At 39.9% G+C, this 23,567-nt stretch overlaps 1 protein-coding gene across 3 annotated transcripts; it reads right to left on the bottom strand.

The window, feature by feature from the left end:
- Positions 1–229: 229 nt before the first annotated feature.
- Positions 230–23,329, bottom strand: RAB23 (RAB23, member RAS oncogene family). Of its 3 annotated transcripts, none has more exons than XM_060164104.1 (7): positions 23,080–23,329; positions 16,809–17,028; positions 14,223–14,308; positions 7,909–8,065; positions 6,026–6,108; positions 5,109–5,201; positions 230–3,581 (listed from the first exon to the last, which is right to left on the bottom strand). In XM_060164104.1, exons 2-7 carry the CDS (start codon positions 16,961–16,963, stop codon positions 3,442–3,444), a joined length of 714 nt encoding a protein of 237 aa, XP_060020087.1. In that variant the 5' UTR covers positions 16,964–17,028; positions 23,080–23,329; the 3' UTR covers positions 230–3,441. The 3 variants fall into 3 exon arrangements, with proteins under 3 accessions (XP_060020087.1, XP_060020088.1, XP_060020089.1); XM_060164105.1 differs by lacking the exon at positions 23,080–23,329 and adding an exon at positions 22,501–22,738; XM_060164106.1 differs by lacking the exon at positions 23,080–23,329 and adding an exon at positions 22,401–22,519.
- Positions 23,330–23,567: the final 238 nt, after the last annotated feature.

Below are 23,567 nucleotides of genomic sequence, written 5' to 3'. Positions count from 1 at the left end.
CATTTTGTTCACTAACAAGGTTGACCAGTGTATTGATTATTCTTTTATCTGTGATAAATGCAGCAACTATAGAACACTTTTATTTGTTCAAAATAACTAGTGCTATTGATACACAAAAACTTTAGCTTCCCCAAATACTACTTCAGATTGAATATATCAGATTCAATTTTCATTAAAAGATAGGTATTCTTTCACACTGCAAGAAAAAAAACAGTCAAGCTGCAGATGATTGGTTTTATATATTTATATGTCTCTTCATAAAAAGCAATTACAATCTGAGGACATTCATGATAGTTTTGATGCCAGCCCAAGTTCACCTTATTTAAATCTATTCTTTCGTGGGAAACATTAATTCTCACTGATAACTGGTAAAAGCCTCTTGATTTATCAGACTAATTTGCTATCATTAGGTTCACTGTGAGATAGACAGAAGATTTTCTTTTTGTGCCATCTTTTTCTTTATCAGCTTTTTGAAAATTCAGCAGACAACCAAGTTTTTCTCACGTTCCCAAAGACCATCAGCATCTGGAAATCCTCCCCTTCCTGTTCACCATCAGCCCAGACTTTCTCTGTTCATTAGATGACTGCAGTGTGGGACAGATTTTCACCTGTCAGTTCATTTTGTTTTCAGAGAAACAGATACCGTAACAGTAACGAGAGCACTTTAGCAAGTTACCAGTAACTATTTCAAAGGTTTTTAAGAGGGGAAAAATTAATAATATTTTACATTAAAGTAGTTCCCTTTAAGTTGAGATGTCATGTCCTGAGGCCACTTCCCCATCCCAGGATCTCCAGAGGAGACCCAAGCCCTGGAGCCCTGGGCACAGTGGAGCCCATCAGTGAGTTCTTCCCAAGCACTGCGCTGCCAGTGTCTGAGGCACCCAGACAGCACAGGACTGTCGCCACAATGGGGAGGGGCTCTTCTGATAGTGTTAGTTTTACTATATTTTGAAGAAGTACATGAGTGCTGTCAACTTTGGGCAGATAAAAAGGAAACCATTTAGCCTGGTTTTATTTAATTATATCGCCTTATGTGGCCTATTCTGTACACTATTAATTCGAGAGGCAGACTGAAAGAGGAAAAGGAATCCTGAGGACTCGGAGACACAGCAGCCACGCCACAGCCAAAAATGAGCCACGACATACGAAAGCTATTACTGCACAAATGCACAACGTCCCGGGGTCTTAGTATTTCTTCAGCATCCATGGTTCATTAGAAATTAGTAAAGTTATTTAAAAGAATTAAAGGCCTCAAGGTGAAAGAATATAATGTCAATTTTGAAGGTTTTTAGAATTGAGAAAGTAACATATCACTTGTGGCTGATTTTCAGGCCTACTTAATTATTTAAAATGACTAATTATGGTTAGGTAAAATACAGAATTGCAAATTAAAAATTCAAATGTGTAACAAAGATCTCTCTTCAGTTCTTGTTTAAAAAAAAGGACAAAACTAAATACATAAAATTATATTACAAATATCAGGGGAACTGCAACCATCATCAGATTTTTTTAATGTAGAAAAATAACAAACTTTTACCCACACACATTTAATTAATGTGAAATAGAACTACAACATTTTATATAACGTGGTTTTTCTGCTACTAAAGACTATTTGACGCAAAATATATTTTGTGCAAAAATTAAAGGGACTGTATTTCCAGAGAGTAGAAAAGGGAATCACTAGCGGGTACCCATGGTTAGGAAGAGAGTTTTTCCCCAACACCTATCCCACTGCCAGCAATGGGAGTGGTGACAACTGGTGACATAAAAATAAACATATTACTTTGAAATAGATAATGCCAGATTATTTCAATATTATGAAAAGCAAACCTTCACTCCTGACCACTTAAAGACATTCCCTACAAAATTCTATTATGTTTTCAACATTAATCTGGACAGGGGATGAGGGTGGTGCAGACGGAAGACTTAAAAAAAAAAAGAATGAGAGAGAGAAAACATACAAAAGGAATATATAAAACATTATGCATTTAGTAGAAATAATGAAAAATGACTTTGTGACACATTTTCCAAGAAAAGTTATTTTTACATATATTTAAATCCTGTAAAAACCAGGTATATTGCAAGGGTTAAAAACAAGTCATTGATGAATGATGATCAGTTTTACCAGAGTTCATGCAATTAATTATCTGAGTTGGAAAGCTACTGTCCCAAGTCACAAAATGTATGCTCTGCCACATGATTACATGTTAAAATCACTTATTAAAAGAAATTATTTTGCATTTGGTGCTGACAGAGCTCTTGAGAAAGTGCTATACAAACTGAAGTTTATAGAAATTTTTAAATGATAATCTCAAAATACCATACAAAAAATATGTAAACAAAAAGATGCTTTAGAGTTGCAGGGCATTATAAAATCCATAATGTGGTTTAAGACAAAAGATCACCTCTTGTGTATTTAAAAAAACTGTTAGCATAATCCTAAAAGTTCAGAATTGCATTGTCAACAGCAAAAGGCACTGGGTACAGGGCGGCCACGCTGCACAGGGCGGGGGTCCTGCAGCCGCCAGCTCAAGCCCGCCATGCATGTGCAGGGACATGAAAAGATTCCGCACGCAACCAGTGCCACCTGGGAGGAGCTCTAGCACTAAGACACTCTTTCATCTACTCTGTCAGAGAGGAAAACTGCTTTTAAAAGAGATTATCAACAGTATAAATTCTGGTAAAGCACTGAAAATTAGGTATGGTATTTTTGGCACAAAAGCACTTTTAAAATCTGAGCTCATTTTGCAAAATATCTGTCTAGAATTTCTCATTTGAAAATAGAAACTTATAACATACACATAAATGTGTAAATGGTTTCATGAATGAATGAGTTAGAGTCTATGTTTCCTTAAACACTGCACACACCTTCTGTTTACTCCAGAACCAGGGATCTGCGTGTGCACGTACCTCCACATTCCACATCTACAGATATTGCACAAGTAACATTGCCAAAGTACACACTAATGCATTCTGGCAAGATTAGGGTTCGCCTTTCAATATTATTCTTTTCAGTATTCAGATTCAATACTACTTCCTAGAAAAGCTAGATGACCAATTTCAGAGAAAGAACGGTTGCTATCTTTCCTTGATCCATAATATTAAAATCTGTACCAGTATATTTAGGCATTTCATTTATGTTTTCCAGCATTTCAAATTCAGCAAAACCTGTTTTTGATGTTTCTTATAGCATTCCTTCAAAAACAGGAGAAGCTTCGTCTAATGTAAAAAAATTAAAATAAGTCCAGAGGGCAGTAATTTTTCCACCAGAGATCTTGCTCCATTCTGAAAAGCACTGCAGAGCAGTGCTATCTGTTTAAGTCTGTCAGCTTTCAGAGAGCCATTAGGTGCAAAGTCTGCGAAAAAATTGTGTTAACATACCGTGACAGCTGGATGTATCTTACTGCACAGTACAATTCATTTCTTCCTCCCTGAAGCATTTTAGGGTATGCTACAGCCGCTAAAAGGATTTCGGTTTTTCTTGGTCCTCTGTCTGTTGGGCCTGAGGTTGATGACATCTCCACCATTAAGGGTACTTGAATTCTGACCCAAGTGACTCCCAGCAGACGTGCTAAAGACACCTGGACACGTTGAGGGAAAACACAAAGGTTAACACTAACGGATCTCAGGGTCACCTGAGCGGACAAAAGGGATGAACTAAAGAAACACTTTCAACTGTTAGAGTTTTCATTTTGAACACTGTTCGTTCTAAAATGTAATGTCCAGTTTATGGGCTATTTATCATCCACGATACACAAGACTCTGGGCCAGAGACACTATGAGCGACACAAAGACTACTAAGACTGATTCCTGCCCCCAAGAAGCTTACAATCTGATGAGTGAGGTGAGGCACTACAAACAGGCAGTGATGCTACAGGACACTCTATGTTAAGTGTCATAAAAGAGACAAGATCCCACAGATGGTTCAAAGGAAGAGTCAACCACATCTAATTCATAACAAAGGACAAACTACATGGAGGGACTGGACCCCTGGCAATGCCCTGCACTCAGGTCTCTGTTCATTTAAGAGAAGTGAAGGCTGTCCTTCAGCCAGACAGATAGCCGAGAGCTTTCTCCATAGATCTTGAGGGATGCACAGTTCTCAACAGAAGGTGGGAATGGGAGGCCATTCTTAATGGAAGAGCCAAAATGAGCAAAGGGATAAGTAAGACAGCCCTAGGCAGGCTCAAGAAACAGCGGGCCCTGTGGTGGAACCGTAAACAGGGTACATTACAAAAGTGGGGCACGAGGCTGCACAGGAAGGATGGACCAAACTGTCTTTAAATGCTGGGATGAAGAGAGCCTGCACTGAATGTGTTCCACAACCAGAATCTATCAAAGGGCTTTAATCAGCAGACTGGAAGGAGACAGGGTGGGCCCAGGAGACCAGACCAGACAGCGGCTTATCACAACTGCCCTGTCGTTTCTCAGAGCATGTGAGTGAGGTTCCTGACAGTAGGAACATACACAATAAAAAGGGCAAAGTAAGAAAAGTTAAAACAGGCCAAGAAAATGCTGTGTGTGTTCTCCAGGAAATACTAAACTCTGCTGGCATCTCATGTTAAAAATCAGGATGGGTGCTCAGCAAGGTGGCAGGAAAGGGAAAAGGTGTGGAGATGGTGCAAGTGTCAAGTCAGAGAAACAAGTGTTCAAAAAGGACAGACCTTTAGAAAATTCATCAGTTAAAAAATCTTTTAACTCAATATACTTTTTCTTTTTTTTTTTTTTGCGGTACGCAGGACTCTCACTGCTGTGGCCTCTCCCGTTGCGGAGCACAGGCTCCGGACACGCGGGCTCAGTGGCCATGGCCCACGGGCCCAGCCGCTCTGAGGCATGTGGGATCCTCCCGGACTGGGGCACGAACCCGTGTCCCCTGCATCAGCAGGCGGACTCCCAACCACTGCGCCACCAGGGAAGCCCCCTCAATATACCTTTTAATGAGAGCTGATACTACTAAATTTAATAATCACTCATCTCACGCTTTCCAGTCACATTTCTTAAAGAAAGGAGCATACTGTATTTAAAAAAAAAAACAGTAAATATGATAATAATGAATGGAAAATAAATTTACCAGGTAAACATGGGGCTAAAACTTCCTGGGTACTTACCAATTTTGTTACTACTTGAATGCATTGATTCAGGATCCTCAGCTATTTGTTGTTTAAGCTTTTGAAGATATTTTTCAGCCAAATATTTAAAAACTGGAATGAAAACAAAACCAAAAACCTTGCCAGGTCAGTATAATTATGCATGTAAAACCTGTTCTTTCACATCACTTACTATAATATTTATACTTAAAAAACAAATTTAAAATTATAGTTAGAAGTATACAATCTAGTTGAAAAAAAATTCAACTTCTAAAAATTATCTGAGTAATACCTAATTACAATGGTAATACTAATAAATATATAGTAGCATTTTATTAGTAAAGAAATGAAATATTACTTGTAGTCATTGGCTCTTTAGTTTTAAGTACCTGAATAGTGACTAATATTCAGCAACACTAAACTGACTCAGTCTTAAAAAGACTCTTTAACTGAAAACCACTATTCAGGGGACACTGAAGCAACAGCTGAGCTGCAATCTAATAAAATGAGCAGCAATTCCGGAATGAGAAAAATAACCACCATCTTTCTCTAATCTCACTTTCTTAAACTAGGAAACACTATTAAACAAGTTAAGGTCACTGTAACTACCTAGTGGGGTGTCCACCGCTGTGGGGTTCTAATGCAGCAATTTTAGAAGGTACGCTTGAAAAACACACACGCATATACATAGCCAGTTGTATTTTAAATACAATAAAGCCCACTGGAGTTTTGCTGTAGAGTAACAACTATTCAAAGACATTAGTAAATAATCAAGGACTCAAACTCAGAGCAGCATCAGCCTTTAAACTTTACTTAATGATACATGACAAAGAGAAAATTCTATTCTCGTTACAAATATGATTTCTAAACAACAAAAAGAAAAGGCATAAGAAGAATAAACAAACTTCCTGCTGTTAACTGTTAAGAAGGCACTTTACCTTCCGTCACGTTCAGATCCTCCTTCACTGAAGTCCTGTAGAATCTCAGCTTCAACTTTTTTGCCAGTGCCTCAGCTTCCTCACTACACATCAATTTGAAAAAAGCGTATGTAAAGATACTTTCTGAGAGCTTGTTTTATTACATTTACTGCATACAGCCTGAGGACAGCGGTCAGCCCTTCCAGAACAGGTGAGAGCTACACTCAGTGCTTGAGCAGGATTTTCAGTTGTCACTGCTCTTGGGGGGGTAAACACCAGCCATCTCACTGTAACGGCAAGACACTTTTCTATAAAGTCACTTACTCTAGCCTTAAAATGACTAAATGTCACTTTTCTTTATATACTACTTTAATTTTCTCTCTTCAGTTATTAAAAACACTTGAATTTAATTACACTCTGAAAGTCTTATACTGCATTACCTATTTTACTCTTGTTGGCTACAAAACTACTTTGCTGCCAAAGCCTAAGTCAGTATATTGATGTGTCTAAAACAGTGGACTCCTAATTTTAGTTTCATTATGACTCCCCAATTTTCTAAAATATTTCCCAATGATTCTACCACACGCCTCCCCTCCCTCACTGTAATCAAGTTGGTCTGTGTCATCAATGACATACATAAGTGATGGCGTATGACTTTGAGACTCCTCATAAAAGGCACTGCGGTTTCCGCCTTGCCCCCACTGGGATCACATGCCTGGGGAAGCAGCTGCCACACGCTGAGGACACTTGCAGCCTGAAGGAGAGGCCACCTGCCCATGGCCAAGTGAGGGTGCCATCCCGGAAGCAGACCCCCCTAGCCCCAGTCAAACGCCCTCCTGTGACCACAGGCCCCGGCAACATATTGACAGCAACCTCATGAAAACCCAGAACCAAGCCACCCAACTAAGCCACTCCCAAATTCCTGACCCACAAAAACTGTGACATAATAAATGTTTGTTGTTTTAAACTACTAAGTTTTGGGCTAATCTGTTATACAGCATCAGACAACTAATACAAGAACTTATAAAAAAATAAGGTAAAAACCAAATAAGTATTTTCAAAGCCAGCAAAACATTAATAATGCAGTAAACAAATACTATAGTAAACAAATATATAGAGAATATATATATAGAGAAATTATCTGGATGCCAAACTCTGTTCACAAATGTGAGCATAATGGTTCTGGGTATACAAAACAATACGAATCTGAACTGCTTACCTATTTAAACTCATCAACATACTTATGCTAGACATTAAAACATCTAGGGATGTTTTCCTTTTTAAATTTATTTATTTATTTTTGGCTGCGTTGGGTCTTCGTTGCTGCAGGCAGCCTTTCCCTAGTTGCGGTGAGCGGGGGCTACGCTTTGTTGCAGTGTGCGGGCTTCTCATTGTGGTGGCTCCTCTTTGTTGCAGAGCATGGGCTCTAGACATGCAGGCTTCAGTAGTTGTGGCTCGCGGGCCCTAGAGCGCAGGCTCAGTAGTTGTGGCGCATGGGCTTAGTTGCTCCGTGGCATGTGGGATCTTCCCGGACCAGGGATCGAACCCATGTCCCCTGCACTGGCAGGAAGATTCTTAACCACTGCGCCACCAGGGAAGTTCTGGAATGTTTCTCTTAACATTCTTACTCTGTCTAGATTTGACTTCACATGAGGAGTTGGATTTGAGCTGCAAGGACCTGGAATTCTAAAAGGGCTTTCAAAACGTACTCCTTTAATTTTCTTTACTACTGATTCAGTGTGAACTTTTTAAACCCAAACCAATCACACAATAGCTCACAGAAATTTTTAAGTATAAGGCAGTCTTTTTAAAAACTTTCCTAAATTTTGTAAGTGTATGCAAAAACTAAAATAGGTTTTAGCTTTACAGAATTACAGCCACCCCCTCAACAGTAGCCACCTTACTTCTTTATACAAGAGTCATCAAGGAGATCGATCTTGTTTTGTACAAGTACAGTTGGTATATCTCCAACTTCAGCCACCACCTTCTCTCTCCAACTGGAAATCGCTTCAAAAGATTCCCTGTCTGTGGTGGAAAATACAAGCACACAAGCCTGGGCTCCTGTAAGTTCACAAAATAAAAATGTTATTTACATTAATGAAACAATCCTATGCAGGGTGAGGGAAACTTTTACGTATTCAAAACAATTTTTATGTAAATAAATGTTGAATTCATCTTTGTATCACTGCTTTTTTTTTTTTAATTTAATTTATCTTATTTTTGGATGTGTCGGGTCTTCGTTGCTGCATGGGCTTTTCTCTAGTTGCGGTGTGCGGGGGCTACTCTTCATCGTGGTGCGCAGGCTTCTCATTGCAGTGGCTTCTCTTGTTGCGGAGCACAGGCTCTAGGCGCGCGGGCTTCAGTAGTTGTGGCTCATGGGCTCTAGAGCGCAGGCTCAGTAGTTGTGGCACACGGGCTTAGTTGCTCCGTGGCATGTGGGATCTTCCCTGACCAGGACTCGAACCCGTGTCTCATGCATTGGCAGGTGGATTCTTAACCGCTGTGCCACCAGGGAAGCCCTATTTTTTAACATATAAACTCTATTTTCTAATTCAAAGAACCAATTTTTACCAAGAACAGCGGTTCTCAAATTTGTGCAAGTGCCAAAGTACCCTCAAAATTATACACATTCCTTGTGGAACACCACAAAATACTGATATATTTAATAACACTGTAAAAGCCACAGAGAACAGTAAACTAGGCATGAATGACAGAGTTGCTGAGTTCTTCTCGTTAATATCTGTCACCTGCTTCTTAATTTCTTTTGGCACAGATTTAAGAAGTCTATGAGAGAAAAATATCATAATTTTCTCATTCTATTTACTTTTTTTAAAAAATCTATATTATTTTGTTTTAGTAGCAGAATACCATCAATGCTAAAGAATGTAATTTAGGAACCAGTGCCAAGAGTAAAATATTAATATATAGTAGAGAGGAAAAGAGTTTAATTTAGTTTTTCATCCTCTTTAACTGCATAATTCCCATACCATACTCACAATATTTTAACTATCAACTATCACATTAGGTTGACAATATTTTAACTATCAACTATCACATTAGTTGATAATATCTCATTTTAAAAATAAGCATCAACCTTCTGGAAGAGGGTTTTTACCAATGATTTGCTGTTGAATCAGACAGCATAGTGACGAAAACAGGTGAGAAGAGAAAATCGTCCTGGAGTCAAGAGGGTTCCTCACTGCTACTCCTTCCTTCCAGATATCCCAGGTGTAAGAGTTTCCTACTAAGACTCAAGACACACATACCTGGGCTACCTAAGACACTCTAGGGCCAAAAAAGGTTTGTTTATCACCTGAGGGAATATGGTAGGAACCCAAAGAACAATTAATGAAGGAAAAAACCAGCAGTTCACTATGACTGTAAAAGCAGAGGCTTCCCTCCTCTAGAACAGGCTTTGAACCAAAGAATAAATTAATTATGCAAAACTGAGGGGTGGGGGACAGGCAGATTGATAGACACAGCGTGAGACTTGCTCAGAATTGAAGGAGAAGTAAAACTGAAGAGATCACACTAGCATATTGGACAACAAATTTATATTTACTTGAACTCTTAACATTTACTTAAACTACAAATAAAACATTATTTAATCATACTTTAAGAAACTTTTTTGGGGACCTCCCTGGCGGTCCAGTGGTTAAGACTCCGCCTTCCAATGCAGGGGGTGCGGGTTCGACCACTGGTAGGGGAGCTAAGATCCCACATACCTCGGGGCCAAAAAACCAAAAACATAAAACAGAAGCACTATTGTAACAAATTCAATAAAGGCTTTAAAAAACGGTCCACATCAAAACAAAACAAAAAAAATCTTAAAAAAAAAAAAAGTTACAAAACTCTGTTAGCTTTAAACCTAGAATTTTATATCAGTCAAGTGTCATTTAAATTTGAGGGTCCAATAAGGTATTTCCAAGTATACAAGGTCCCAGACACACAAAAAAACACTTATTAGAGAAAATGTTAAAAAAAACAAAACACGGCTTCCCTGGTGGCGCAGTGGTTGAGAGTCCGCCTGCCGATGTAGGGGACATGGGTTCGTGCCCCAGTCCGGGAAGATCCCACATGCCGCGGAGCGGCTGGGCCCGTGAGCCATGGCCGCTGAGCCTGCGCGTCCGGAGCCTGTGCTCCGCAACGGGAGAGGCCACAACAGTGAGAGGCCCGCGTACCGCAAAAAAACAAAACGAAACAAAAACAACTAACAAACAACAAAAAAAAACTAAGCAGATGGTGCCAGAGATATGGGCAGTAAGAATAATTAACTAAGAAAAGCACAATTTTGTTTGAAAAATCAAGGATCAAAGGATAAAAGAAAAAGTCTGCCCATAAAACCGAAAATTATTTAGTGGGGGACTGGGTAGAGAGACCACACTGGGCGGGATGGGCCGCAGTGCCCTCTGAGGAGGAGGAGGAGGGACCTGGATTCAGAAGCCACCAGGGACGTGAGCACGGTGCCCCCTCCCCCCACAGGTGCCCTGTGTGTTCCCCGCCCCGACCCTCCAGCAAGGGCTGCAGGGGGCGCTCTGCTCTTCTGCCAGGGGTGGTCTAGCACACCCCCTAAGGAGACTGGATGCCTGGGGAGGGGTGGGGGGGGATAAAAACCTCAGCTTCCCTGGGGTGGGGTCACCCCGAGGTGCGTCTCCCCGCCTGCTCTCCCCGCCTGCAGTAGTAACTGGCTCATTACTGCACCCTTTATGCACGGTTCTCCCTTCTTTCCCTGGCCTCTCTCTTCTACATCCCACACCCACCCCGCTGTGTGTGTGTGCGTGTGGGGGGAGGTGTAAAATGACCCTAAAAAAATAATAAAGTAAATTAAAATGACCCCACGCTGCTCTACCTTCTTTTTCTTTCTTGGACCCCTAGCTCTGTGTTTATACCAGCCATCTTTGGGAAAGTTGTTTTAATTTCTCTGTTGTTAATATTGAAAGGCAGCTAGTGTTTTCTACCCATATATTTTACAAAGACCTTTATTTTCCTACTATTCAATCTTCCTTCAATACTACCTACCCTAAAAATTGCACCGTTGGAAAAGTTTCTTCATTATCATAGATAACAGTAAGTCACCCATAAGTAGATCACTTCTAACAGTTAATAAACTACCTCACTTGTCCATGCATCAGAAATACAGAGCTCTGAATAAATTTTTGGTGTCAATGATAAGATCACCAATAGCAAGTATTTATTCCTCCTTAATAAGATCATTCCAAAAAAGCCACTATATTTTAATGCAATTCAGAAAATACTCTCCAAGACACATAATGTGCAGAGAGTAATTCTATCCTCAAATCACTGACAGATCCTACAAGATGGTCTGTAGGCAGGTCCTGAGTGTGGCTGACAGCAGCATCAGTGTCACCTGGAAGGCTGTAGAAATGCACTCTCAGAGCTACCCACAGATCTATAGAATTCAGTTTGCATTTTAATGAGCTCCCCAGGGGATTCCTGTGCACAGTCAAGTTTAAGAAACACTGCTCTAGGGAACACCAGCAAAGGCTTTAAAAATACTATTATAGATACTACTCAGGATTTAAAATGCTGTCCCTTATTCTTTTTGACATTCTATACAATCTAAAGCACATAAATTATTCACTGAATCAATCTGTCACAGATTCCATGCTCACATAATTTCAAAACAAACCTCAGACTTGCATAGTCTAATTCTGTTGTTCTTTAATTCTTGCATTTATAACTTATAACTAGCTTCTTGTCCAGAGCTATTTCATTTCCAACAATTTATATTCATTTATATTTGTGAAAAAAAATTATTTTTTAAGAAAATAAGGGTTTCCTTCTACTTATGTGCATGATCTCAAATAATAGGTCTCAAGTCTATAACCTAATTTACATATACTTAGAAGCATTTTTTTTCTGAGAACCAAGTCACAGTAAAAAACTGTAATAAAAATCTACTTCATGTTGTATGTAACTTTCTGTACTAAGTACGGTTTCTACTGCCTAGGGTGGACTTTCTTAAGGGTTTAACAGGAGTCATCTGGGCTCCCAAAGGCTTCCTAATATGATCTGTGCTCTGTTCTAACCTACTGATAAGGAGATCATGTTTCCACATGTCTCACTGTACAATTAAGCCAGCATTCTAAGAACATAATGATGCGTTGGAGCAATGGTCTTGCTATAATAGGTCTTTTAAATGAATTACAATAAATTTTTTCTTTTTTAAATACAATTTTTATGCATCTTGAATAACACATTTTTAGGACATAAGTCAGTAGGTCATAATTTTATAAGGCATAGTGTTTCTATCACTAAATCTCTATCTTAACTCATTCTGCCCACCTTACCTTTTCTTCCTACTCTTTATTTAATTATATCGTCATCTGAATCTATACTAGTAGCAGATATTACCTGGTGCCTAGCCGCCATCCAGTGCCCTGTCCCCAAGAACACCTCTCCCCCTCTGTACGGTAGCCTATGGTTTAGGCAGCTAAACTTCCCTCTGCCTTGGGGGAGCCCCAAGTGCGCCAAGCCCATTAGGGCAATCACCTTCCTCTGACTACTCACTGTAATCTGGTCAAAGGTGGTCTAATCAGATAAAAGCTCTGGACTTTTTGTCCACTGTTGTAGGAAGTAACCCTCGGTCCCCAAGAATGTGAACAAAAAGCACTGTCGATGGTAGCAAACTTGCAGACAAGACGAAAATCAGCATGAAGAGGAACCCCACACAAGGAGGCGGCCAGCCAGAACAATCAGCAAGGTTATAGTCCCAACAAACCACAAATGAAAGCTACTCCCAGTAACAAGTCAACAGACGCTAAATAAGTCAGTTTGAAATTGCTTTTCTGCTGTCAGCAACCAAAAGCACTCTGATAGAACCTCAAAAAAAAAAAAAAGCATGTAAGTCCAATATGCCATTTCTCAAATTCATGTAACATTGCCACTGTTTGTTCCTTAATTCAAATAGGGATGTGAGGGAAAAAGCTGAAGCTTAAGACCTGTCTCAGTATCTACCCTCTTTGCCATTTTAACATAGTTGGCTAAAAAACGTTACATTTAAAAAAAACCTTTTAACAGATCTATTTATACACTTAAGATTGCTTTAAGTTAAAACGTTAAACACAGGGAAATCAATGCTGTTTAAAGCCTTTTAGTCCAAATGAAACAAAGTGAAAAGAAATTTGAACATCACCCATATAAATTAAGATGTAAATATTAATAATTATGGACTCTCTTTTTAGTTTCTGGCAAAGAATGTTGTTTGTAAACATATGAAAGAGAAATGGTATGATTCATGGACATCTAACAAGTTAAAACAAGAAGTTTGCAACAAACTGGATGAGTCAAGTTAAAAAAATTAGAAGATAATAATGTTGAACAAAGTCTTATGGCAGTGGATATTAAAATATGTTTAGCTACCTGGTCTTTTTCTTTAAATTAGGGACCCAAATGAGCTACTTAACTGTACAGTTCCAACATTTTCTCCTTTTTATTCATATACGAATCAAATCATTTTGACATTTGACCAGTTTTGTCTTTTTTTAAGTTAAACTTTATTTTGAGATAATTGTAGACTCACAGTTTTGCCCTTTTAAATTAGAGAGACATAATGATAATACTTTCTCCAAAAATAACCATACTAGTTAAAAAGTAATACTGCCACATCACATTGTCAAAAGCTTAAAAAGAAATAGCCCAACCTATTTTTTTCCACACAAAAAGAACATATATTTTAGGCTGAGAATTTAGAGAAGAAAGCTAGGTAGGTAAAAAGAGGAATTTCCCCCCCAGTTTATTTAGTCTTAGATCCTATCATTGTAGCTCTTCCTTTTCACATGTATCTCATACTTCCCTGAACTCGTATAGCCTAGAGAAGGCTTTACCCACATTAAATATCGTAACAAAATGCCATCTTGTCTGCCAGGGCTTTACTTTTTCTTATGTTAGTTTCCACTCTACGTAGTCATTTCCCTGGAGTCAGAGAAGACATTTCACAACTTCTGACTTATTAGGTCTGGGAATGACTATATGAGTCATGTAATTCTAAGGCAGAGATAAACAGTCTATAGCACAGAGTATTATTTACCACCCAACAAGATCTTTAGAAGAATAATAGCCTGGGGTTTTAAAAAATACTTTGGAATTGATTTAAATATTCTTAAAGAGAAATCCTTCTATGGGAAACAAGAAAAGCAAAGTTCTTTGTTCAGCTAAAAGAACATGTCAAAACAAACTAAAGACACCCATGATTTACCTCGATAGTAGGCCTTTGTTATTGCATCAAACTCCTCTTGACCTGCGGTATCCCATAACATGAGCCTGACGTCTTCATCATTAACTCTGAAACAAGAGATGAATGAATTTCATATGCAAAGGAAATGTATTTTTCAAATCTGGTGGTATTAAAACTACATTGTTGGGCTTCCCTGGTGGTGCAGTGATTAAGAATCCACCTGCTGATGCAGGGGACACAGGTTCGAGTCCTGATCCAGGAAGATCCCACATGTCGCAGAGCAACTAAGCCCGTGTGCCACAACTACTGAAGCCCATGCGCCTAGAGTCCGTGCTCCGCAACAAGAGAAGTGACCGCAATGAGAAGCCCGTGCATCGCAACAAAGAGTAGCCCCTGCTCGCCACAACGAGAGAAAACCCACATACAGCGATGAAGACCCAACGCAGCCAAAAATAAATAAACAAATTTATTTATTTATTTACTTATTTTAAAAAAACTACATTGCTGGTTTCACTCTGAAAAAGTCTGAGCGCTTTTAAATGCTGATACCATTACCAACAGTGCAAGTAAAGGGTGAAAGACACTCCCCTAAAGCTGTAATTTTACACGATTTGGATTTATCTGTCATGTTTTTTCCTTCAACCACAGTCACAGATAGTGGTGGCTCTAAGACTAGCATCCGAGGGGTCCATGCCTGAGGATTCAACCAACTGCAGATAGAAAATATTTGGAAAAAAAATTCTAGAAAGTTCCAAAAAGCAGAACTTGAATTTACTGTGTGCCTGGCAACTATTTACACAGCATTTACATTATATTAGATATTATAAGTAATCTGGAGATGATTGAAAGTCTATGGGAGCACGTGTGTAGGTTAAATGCAAATACTATGCCATTTTATACAAGGGACTGAGTGCCCATGGATGTTGGTGTCCGTGGGATCCTGGACACCCAGGGTCAGCTGTCCTGGGAAAGGGTTCCCTTAGGTCAGTGTTTGCCCTCCTCCTACCCTATTCTAATGGGGGAGAATAGTAAGAAAGGAAAGAAGCAGCTTACTGCTTGGTTGCCCTTTAACCCCCAAATTAACTCTGTTCTGTCACACCTGTTGTCTTATTCGCAGGCAGTAGTTCTGTTCTACAGAGTCACTGCCAACACTGAATTAGCAAATCCTGAACCATTCCTCTGAGGGAAAATACCAGGCGGGTGAGGTGCCTGTGAGCCCCTGGTTACAATTTCATCAACTGATGAATATATAACCTTGTTTTTTGCATTGTTCTGTTTAAACACACCTTATTTAATATACACTGTTGATTCATTAACATTGAACCCATGGCCAACAGTACTATAACTGGTGCCTGAACGAAGCTTATCTAATACATGTGTTTTCTCCATAAGGCACGTCACAGCTCACCAGACGGCACTTCAGCTCTAGGCTTGGGGCCATTTTAAACAGCGAAACTACCAACAGAAAGCACAAAAATGTGGCACAAAAACAGAACATGAAAAGGCCACTCATGTACAGTATGAGAGATGAAACAAAAACGCAGTGGGTCGCCTTGTTCAACCTCAGCCGAACGTGTGTGTATAAGTGACTCAAATTTTTTGCTGCTCTGTGCATGTCCACAAATGACCATCAGAGTACTGGGAGTACTGAGTCTGGGGTTACAAATAAATTTTAGCAAGCAGTGAATTTGCAAATATGAAATCCACAAATAATGAGAAGTAACTGCATACTTAAAATATAAATATGGAGTCTGAATAATAAGGGTCAACTGTATACTTAAAATATTAATTTGGTCCAGATAGCAAGTGCAAAAAATAAACATCATCAAGATTTAAAATGAATCCCCTTAAAATATCTAAGAAAGGAAGCAAATAGAGAAGTATTTTTAAAAAGAGGGTAACAGAATACAGATTATAAATTCAACATCTTTAAAACAGTGAACACAATTATCTTTGATGCTAGTGTCTGGGATAGTTAAATCAGATTTGTTTAATGTTTCTCCTACAATTTAAAATATCCTTAAAAGTTCTCAGGACTAATGACAAAAAGTGTTACTTTGATGTGTTTTAGAATCCAATTGGATTTCCTTTTCACAGGAGTATTTAATCCTCTCAAATCTTTCTCTTACTTCTTTAAAGTAAAAACAAATTATTAATTCTCTAACTTCTATAAGCCCAGTTTTAAAAAGAGAAGAGACATTTTACACAAACAGATCCCATAATATAAGAGATGAAAATTATTCTGAGAGACAGGTAACTTTCTTTCCAAATAAAATAGTCGACAGAAATCTCGGTAGAATCAAGCGTCAGGTTGTGTTTAAGAAGTGCTCAGGGTGCCACCAATAAATATAAAACAGATGTAAGATTGGAAAAGAGAGAAGGGAGAAGTGTAGGTAAAAAAGAAGAAAAAAATGAGAGAGAAAGGGAAGAGATGGGGGAGGGGGAAAAAAGAAGGCGAAGACACACAAAGGAGTGAATAACTGAAAACCCGCTGCCACTAGACACCTAGCCTTGGATTGTATTGTACTCAGTTACTATTATTCTGAGCAAACTCTTGGACACAGCTCACATATCAAAAGCGAGAGGATAAAACAGCCAAGTACATACTGTATCTGTCGCTCCAAAAAATCAACTCCAATGGTTTTCTTGTAGTCTTTTGTAAAAATGCCTTTGCAATACCGCTGAATCATACTTGATTTTCCAACTGCGCCATTCCCTACAACCACCATCTTTATGGCCACTTCCATATCTTCCTCCAACATTTTTGGAGTTGAAAAGGTTTCTGTGCCAAATTTAATTCCAGGTGATCCGATCTTCTCTCTCAAATCTGTGGTTTAAAATGAAGTTATTTTTTCATGACATAAAACCTATATAAAATAAAATAAGCTATAATTGTTTTATCAAGAAATAATCATAATGAATTGCAAGAATTTTTTTCCGTGTTGAAGGCCCTCTCCCCACCCTGTTCAGATAACGTAAATTCTTTGAAAAAAGAGACAATAATACCATTCACTTTTGCACCCTTAACAACAGCAGAATGTATGACTTCCAGGTACCAATAAATGCCTAGATTACATAGTTCTGCCTTTCACTGAGACTAGAGTATGAGTGTTAAGAGTCGAGGCCTGACTTACTAGTTGCTATTTACTGGTTCTGTGCTCTTAGTGAAGTTATTGCTTAACCTCTTGAAGCTTCAGTTTCCTGAGGATATTTACCTCACAGGATTGTTGATCAATGATAGATACAAAGCACTTAGCACAGTGAAAGTTAGGCATTCAAAAAAATGGTAGTTTCATATACCATAATAAATCCTCCTTTTATCCCATTTGGTGGATAGTTACCACCAAATGGGCAACAAATACAAAATCTAAGGAAACTGCTCTTCATCCTCACAGGTAATAATTAATGTCCCTAGAACAGCACCCTAAGGAAGGGTTTTGTATAATGCTATGCAACCACGTGATAGCATCGGGCTCTTAGTTACTGTGCTTTAGTGTTTAGATTACAATGGATCCTCTACACATCATCTTATACCATGCATTTTTTCATCAGTTTCAGACTAGTTACAGTTACTCATATAATGAAAGTAATAGAATGTGTACTGTTCGCATTTTAGACTGAAAAGAACAGAAAGCCAATTTCTTCATATTTCTTCTTAAAATTACTAGTTAAGTTCCTGCCTACTTAGCTATTATATTCCAGCTACCTTAACCAAAAATCCATTTATACAACCACTACACAAAACATGTCTGAAATGTGAAGAACATTCCTTTCTTTGCCCCTAATGGAGTCTCAGTAATTGTCCCTAATGCTTCACAAACTTGCACGATTGTAAGCAGCATCTAGGAGCATTTGTTAAAGTACAGGTTCTAGGTCTCCACTTCAGACATAATTAAATGATTAAAACAACAACTTAAAGTATTGGAACAAGAGAAAGAAGATGACAGAAGCAAAAATATGGGTAAATATAGCAGACTTCTCTTAAATGTTCTGTTACATTTGACAGTTGAAAGAAAAATTATAATACTGTTCAATATGGTTTTCAATATATGTAGAGAAAACATTTAAAACAAGTAATTATACGTGGAAGAGGGGACTTCCCTGGTGGTCCAGTGGTTAAGACTCTGTGCTCCCAATGCAGGGGGCCCGGGTTCGATCCCTGGTCAGGGAATTAGATCCTGCATGCCGTGAGCCCACATGCTGCAACTAAAAAAAGATCCTGGGCTTCCCTGGTGGCACAGTGGTTGAGAGTCCGCCTGCCGATGCAGGGGACACGGGTTCGTGCTCCGGTCCGGGAAGATCCCACATGCCATGGAGCAGCTAGGCCCGTGAGCCATGGCCGCTGAGCCTGCGCATCTGGAGCCTGTGCTCCGCAACGTGAGAGGCCCGCGTACCGCAAAAAAAAAGAAAAAATAAAAAAAGATCCTGCGTGCCGCAACTGAAGATCCCACATGCCACAAATAAAGATCTCGCATGCCACAACTAAAAGAGCCTGCGTGCTGCAACTAAAAAAAAGATGCCGCGTGCTGCAACAAAGATCCCACATGCTGCAACTAGACCTTGCGCAGCCAAATTAAAAAAAAAAATTATACATGGAAGAGGACAAAAGGGAGGTAAGGTTTCTTAACTTCACTTGAACTGGTAAAATGTTGACACCAACAGACTGTGATAAATTACCTATGCAGCTAAACAAGTTACACAAAGAGATACTCAAAAACACTATAAAACACAATAAAACAAAATGAAATTCTAAAAACAGAAAACTGTCAGAATCCAATCAACATTTATAGAGCTGTCCACACAACAACAGCAGAATATACTTCAAGCACCCACTGAACATATACCAAAATAGAACATATTCTAGGCCATCAAACAACCCTCAACAAAAGCCAAATAAAGGGACCACAATGAAATCAAACTAGAAATCAGTAATGGAAAGATAACAGGAAAATCTCCAAACATTTGGAAATTAAAAACACAGATTTCTCAACAACCCATGGGCCAAAGAAGAAGCTCAAGAGAAATTTAAAAAATAACTGAATTGAATTAAAATGAAAATATGTCAAAATTTATGGGACACAGCTAACATACTGCTGAGAGGGAAAATTTACAGCACTAAATGCTTACCTTAGAAAAGAAGAAAAGTCTCAATCAATAATCTAAGCCCCCACCTCAAAAAACTAGAAAAAGAATCGCAAAATAAACCCAAAGCAAGCAAAAGGATGGGAATAATAAAGAGCAGAAATCAGTGAAATTGATATAAACATTAGGAAAATTGAATTTATAACTTTAAAAACTCAAAAAGAAATCTCCAGGCTCAGGTGATTTCATTGGAGAATTCTACCAAACTTTTCAAGAATGATACATACTCTCCCCTGGAATACAGAAGAGGAGAAAACACTCCCTAACTTATTTTATAAAGCCAGCATTATCTTGATACCAGCACCACACAAAGACAGTACAAAAAAGAAAACTAAACAAATAACCCCTCATGAACACAAATGCAAAAATCCTCAACAAAATATTAGTAAATCGCATCCAGCAATATATAAAAAGAATAACCAGGACCAAATGGGCTTTATTCGGGAATGCAAGGCTGGTTCAATACTCAAAAATCAATCAGTGTAATCCACCATATTAACAGAGTAAAGAAGAAAAACCACATCAACATCCATTTGTGAAAAAAACTCTCAGCAAACTAGAAACAGAAGAGGACTTCTTCAACCTGATAAAGGGCATCTATTAAAAAAAAAAATCTACAGCTAACATCACACTTCATTCTGAAAGACAGACTGAATTCCCCCTTAGACTGAGAACAAGGTAAGGATGTCCACTCTCACTACTCCTGTTTATCATTAGGCCTAGCCAGAGCAACAGGCAACTAAAATACTTAAAATGCTTATAGATTAGGGAAAAAAACTATTTCTATTCACAGATGACATGATTGTCTATCTAGAAAACTCCAAGGATTCAAACAAACAATCCTGGAACTAATAAGTGAGTTTAGCAAGGACATAGGATACAAGAGCAACACACAACACTCAACTGAATTTCTAATATCTTAATGTACAATTTGAAGCCAAAAATTTTTTAAATGATATTTACAATAGTTTCCTCCCAAAATGAAATACTTTGGCATAAATCTAACAAAACATGTACAGGATCTGTATACTGAAAACTACAAAACACTAATGAAACAAAGAAATAAATGGAAAGATACATCATGTTCATAGATTGAAAGATTCAACAAAGTAAAAACAGCAATTCTCCCCAAACTGATCTACGGTTTGATATAATTCCAAAGTACCAGCAGAATATTTTGTAGTTAGAGACAAGCTGATTCTAAACTTTATATGGAAAGGCAAATGAACTAGCATAGCTAAAACAATTTTGAAAAAGAATAAAGCTGGAGAAGATTATGCTACCCAACTTTAAGACACTATAAAACTACATCCATCAAGAAAGTTTGATACTGGCAAAGAGAAAGATACAAAAGTCAATGGAACAGAACAGAGGGCCAATATAGACCCACACAAATACAGCCAATTGATTTTTGACAAAGGTGCAAAACTATTAAATGGAGAAGACAGTCTTTTCAACAAATGGTGATGGAACAACTGGACATTCATATGCAAAAAAAAAGTAAACCTTCCCCTAAATCTCACACCTTATAGAATTTAAACTAGGGCTTCCCTGGTGGCGCAGTGGTTTGGGGGTCCGCCTGCCGATGCGGGGGGCGCGGGTTCATGCCCCGGTCCGGGAGGGTCCCGCGTGCCACGGGGCGGCTGGACCTGTGGGCCATGGCCGCTGGGCCTGCGCGTCTGGAGCCTGTGCTCCGCGGCCGGAGAGGCCACAGCAGTGATAGGCCCGCGTACCGCAAAAAAAAAAAAAAAAAAAGATTATAGATCTAAATATAAAACTATAATATCTAGAAGATGAAAATCTTCTTGACCTGGGATTAGGCAAAGTTCTTAGACATGCTACCAAAAGATGTACAAAAGGAAATATGGATAAATTAGACTTCATCAAAATTAAAAACATTAGCTCTGTGAAAGACACTGTTAAAACAATGAAAAGAAGCTACAGACTGCAAGAAACTTTTGCAAAACATATCTAACAACTTGTATCCAGGAAAGATAAAGAACCCTTAAAACTCAACATAAGAAAGAAACTACTGAATTTAAAAATAGGCAAAAGTCTTGGCCAGATACTCACCCGAGATTATATATGCCAATTAAGTACATGAAAAGATATTCAACATCTTTAGCCATTAGTTAAAGACACATTAAGACCACGAGATACCACTACATGCCTATTAGAATGGCTAAACTAAAAAATCCGACAATACAAAGTGCTAGAGAGGAGATGAAGCAACTGGAACTCTCACATGTTGCTGGTCAGAATGCAAAATGATACAGCCACTCTGGAAATCAGTGTGACAGTGTATTACAAAGTTAAACATACTTTATATGATCATGTAATCCCAATCTTAGCAGTACCCTAGAGAAATGAAAACTTATGTTCACACAAAAACCTGTATAGCAATGTTTATAGCAGCTATAGTCATAATCACCAAAAACTGGAAACGATCCAAATGTCTTTCATTGGGAGCACATCCATCTAATAGAATACTACTCAGCAATAAAAAAAGAATAAATTGTTGATACATCCAACAACTCGAAGGAATCTCAAAGGCATTATGCTGAGTGAAAGAAGGTTACATGTTGCATGATTCCATTTCTATGACATTCTGGAAAAGATCAGTAATTGCCAGGGCTTGGGGTAAGGGGAAGGATATAAAAGGATAGCATGAGTGTTTTGGAGGTGATCGAACTGTTCTAAATTCTGACTGTTATGGTAGTTACATATATCTAAAATTCACAGAACTGCACACCCCCCAACAAAATCAATTTTACCATATAATAATTTTTAAAATAATAAAATGTAAAGAAAAGTAAGTGGAATCAGATTTTAACACAGGCAGTCTGACTCCTGTGATTATCAGCCAATACTCTACAAACTTAAAGAACTATACCAAAACAATTAAATTCTTAGAAAATTAGCATAATTCTGAGTACAATACTTTAAAAGCTTGACAGTAACACTTTACATGTGTTCTTCTTCCAAGTTTAATTTTAAAGATTTTGCCAACCAACAGCCGTCCAATACATTAGAAAAGTAAAGGATGAGTTAACTCACTGATCGAAATGGTGGCTTTTTCATCACAGCCTGTACTTCAGCACAGGTATGATTATATTTATAAAAGCACTGAAAAACTTCTCAAGTTCAATGAAGTTACCTAGAAGATGTCAGGAGTTACATAAAACCTGGAGAAGTAGACAGCCCTTTTCAGACTGTACTGCCACTGGGATCCCCGAGTGAAGTGACTCTGCGGTAGCCAGTGTCAAGGAGACCGCGTAGTCAGGCTCATTCATATTCGAGCGGAACCCGAGCAACACCCGGGCTGGGTGGGGCCGCAGGCAGGGAAGGGGCCCGCCGCCCAGGACGGGGTCTGGAAGCCAGGGTGGGGCTTGGGCCCTTTCCCCGCCAGCCCCAACCCACACCTAATGCCCAGTCCCCACCGCCCCGCTGCACCTCCCCGCCCGAGGGCCACCCCAGGGAGGCGGGGGCGCGGGGAGGGGAGAAGGCGCCGGGGGTTGCGCCCACCGCCTGCCGCGGGGACCCGGGCCCCGCACTCGAAGTGCGCGCGCGGCGGCCGAGCCGGGGAGGGGCGCCCGGCCTGGAGGCTCCCGCCGAGCCCCTGTCCAGCCCCCGGTGGGCACATCCCGGGCCGCGGGGACGGGCGGGTCCTCCGCAGCCAGCCGCGGTCGAGGGCGATGAGTGCGGCCAGCCGCCCCGGGCGCGAGCCGCTACTCACCGTCCCCGCGCCGCCCGCCGCCCGCCGCCCGGCGCGACCGCTCCTCCAGGTCGCGGTGTAACCGCTGTCTCCGCCGCCCGGTGCGCCAGCCCTCCGACAGGGCCTCCAGCCGGCTCGCGCCCTCTTTTGCTCTTTTAAGAATGACTGTGACTTTTTTCAGGAACTTTATTGGCAGAAGAACTCGGAACCAGCAGATCGCTGCGGCCCCGCCGCGGAAGGTAGGGCGCGGGAGTCTCGCCTACCCTCTGCCGCGGACGCCCCCCACTCGGAGCATGCGCCGGACTTTCAGTGCGCACGCGCGCGCCGCCGGCCTCGCCCCGCTGCCCCGCCCCCGAGTTGGCCGAGGCTGAGGGGCGGCGCGTTCCCTGTGAGGCAGCTGTGGCTGGTGGGGTTCCAGGAGGCTGGCGGGAGAGGACGCTGCCGAGGAAGGGCCGCAAACGCTTCGTTTACCCAGTGGTCAGCTTTCAGAGTCCTCACAGGGCGTGCCC

Source organism: Lagenorhynchus albirostris, chromosome 10 (genome assembly GCF_949774975.1).
Source record: "Lagenorhynchus albirostris chromosome 10, mLagAlb1.1, whole genome shotgun sequence".
Lineage (NCBI taxonomy): Eukaryota > Metazoa > Chordata > Mammalia > Artiodactyla > Delphinidae > Lagenorhynchus > Lagenorhynchus albirostris.
The sequence above is the reverse complement of the archived record's forward strand: the minus strand, read 5'-3'. Positions and strand labels throughout refer to the sequence as shown.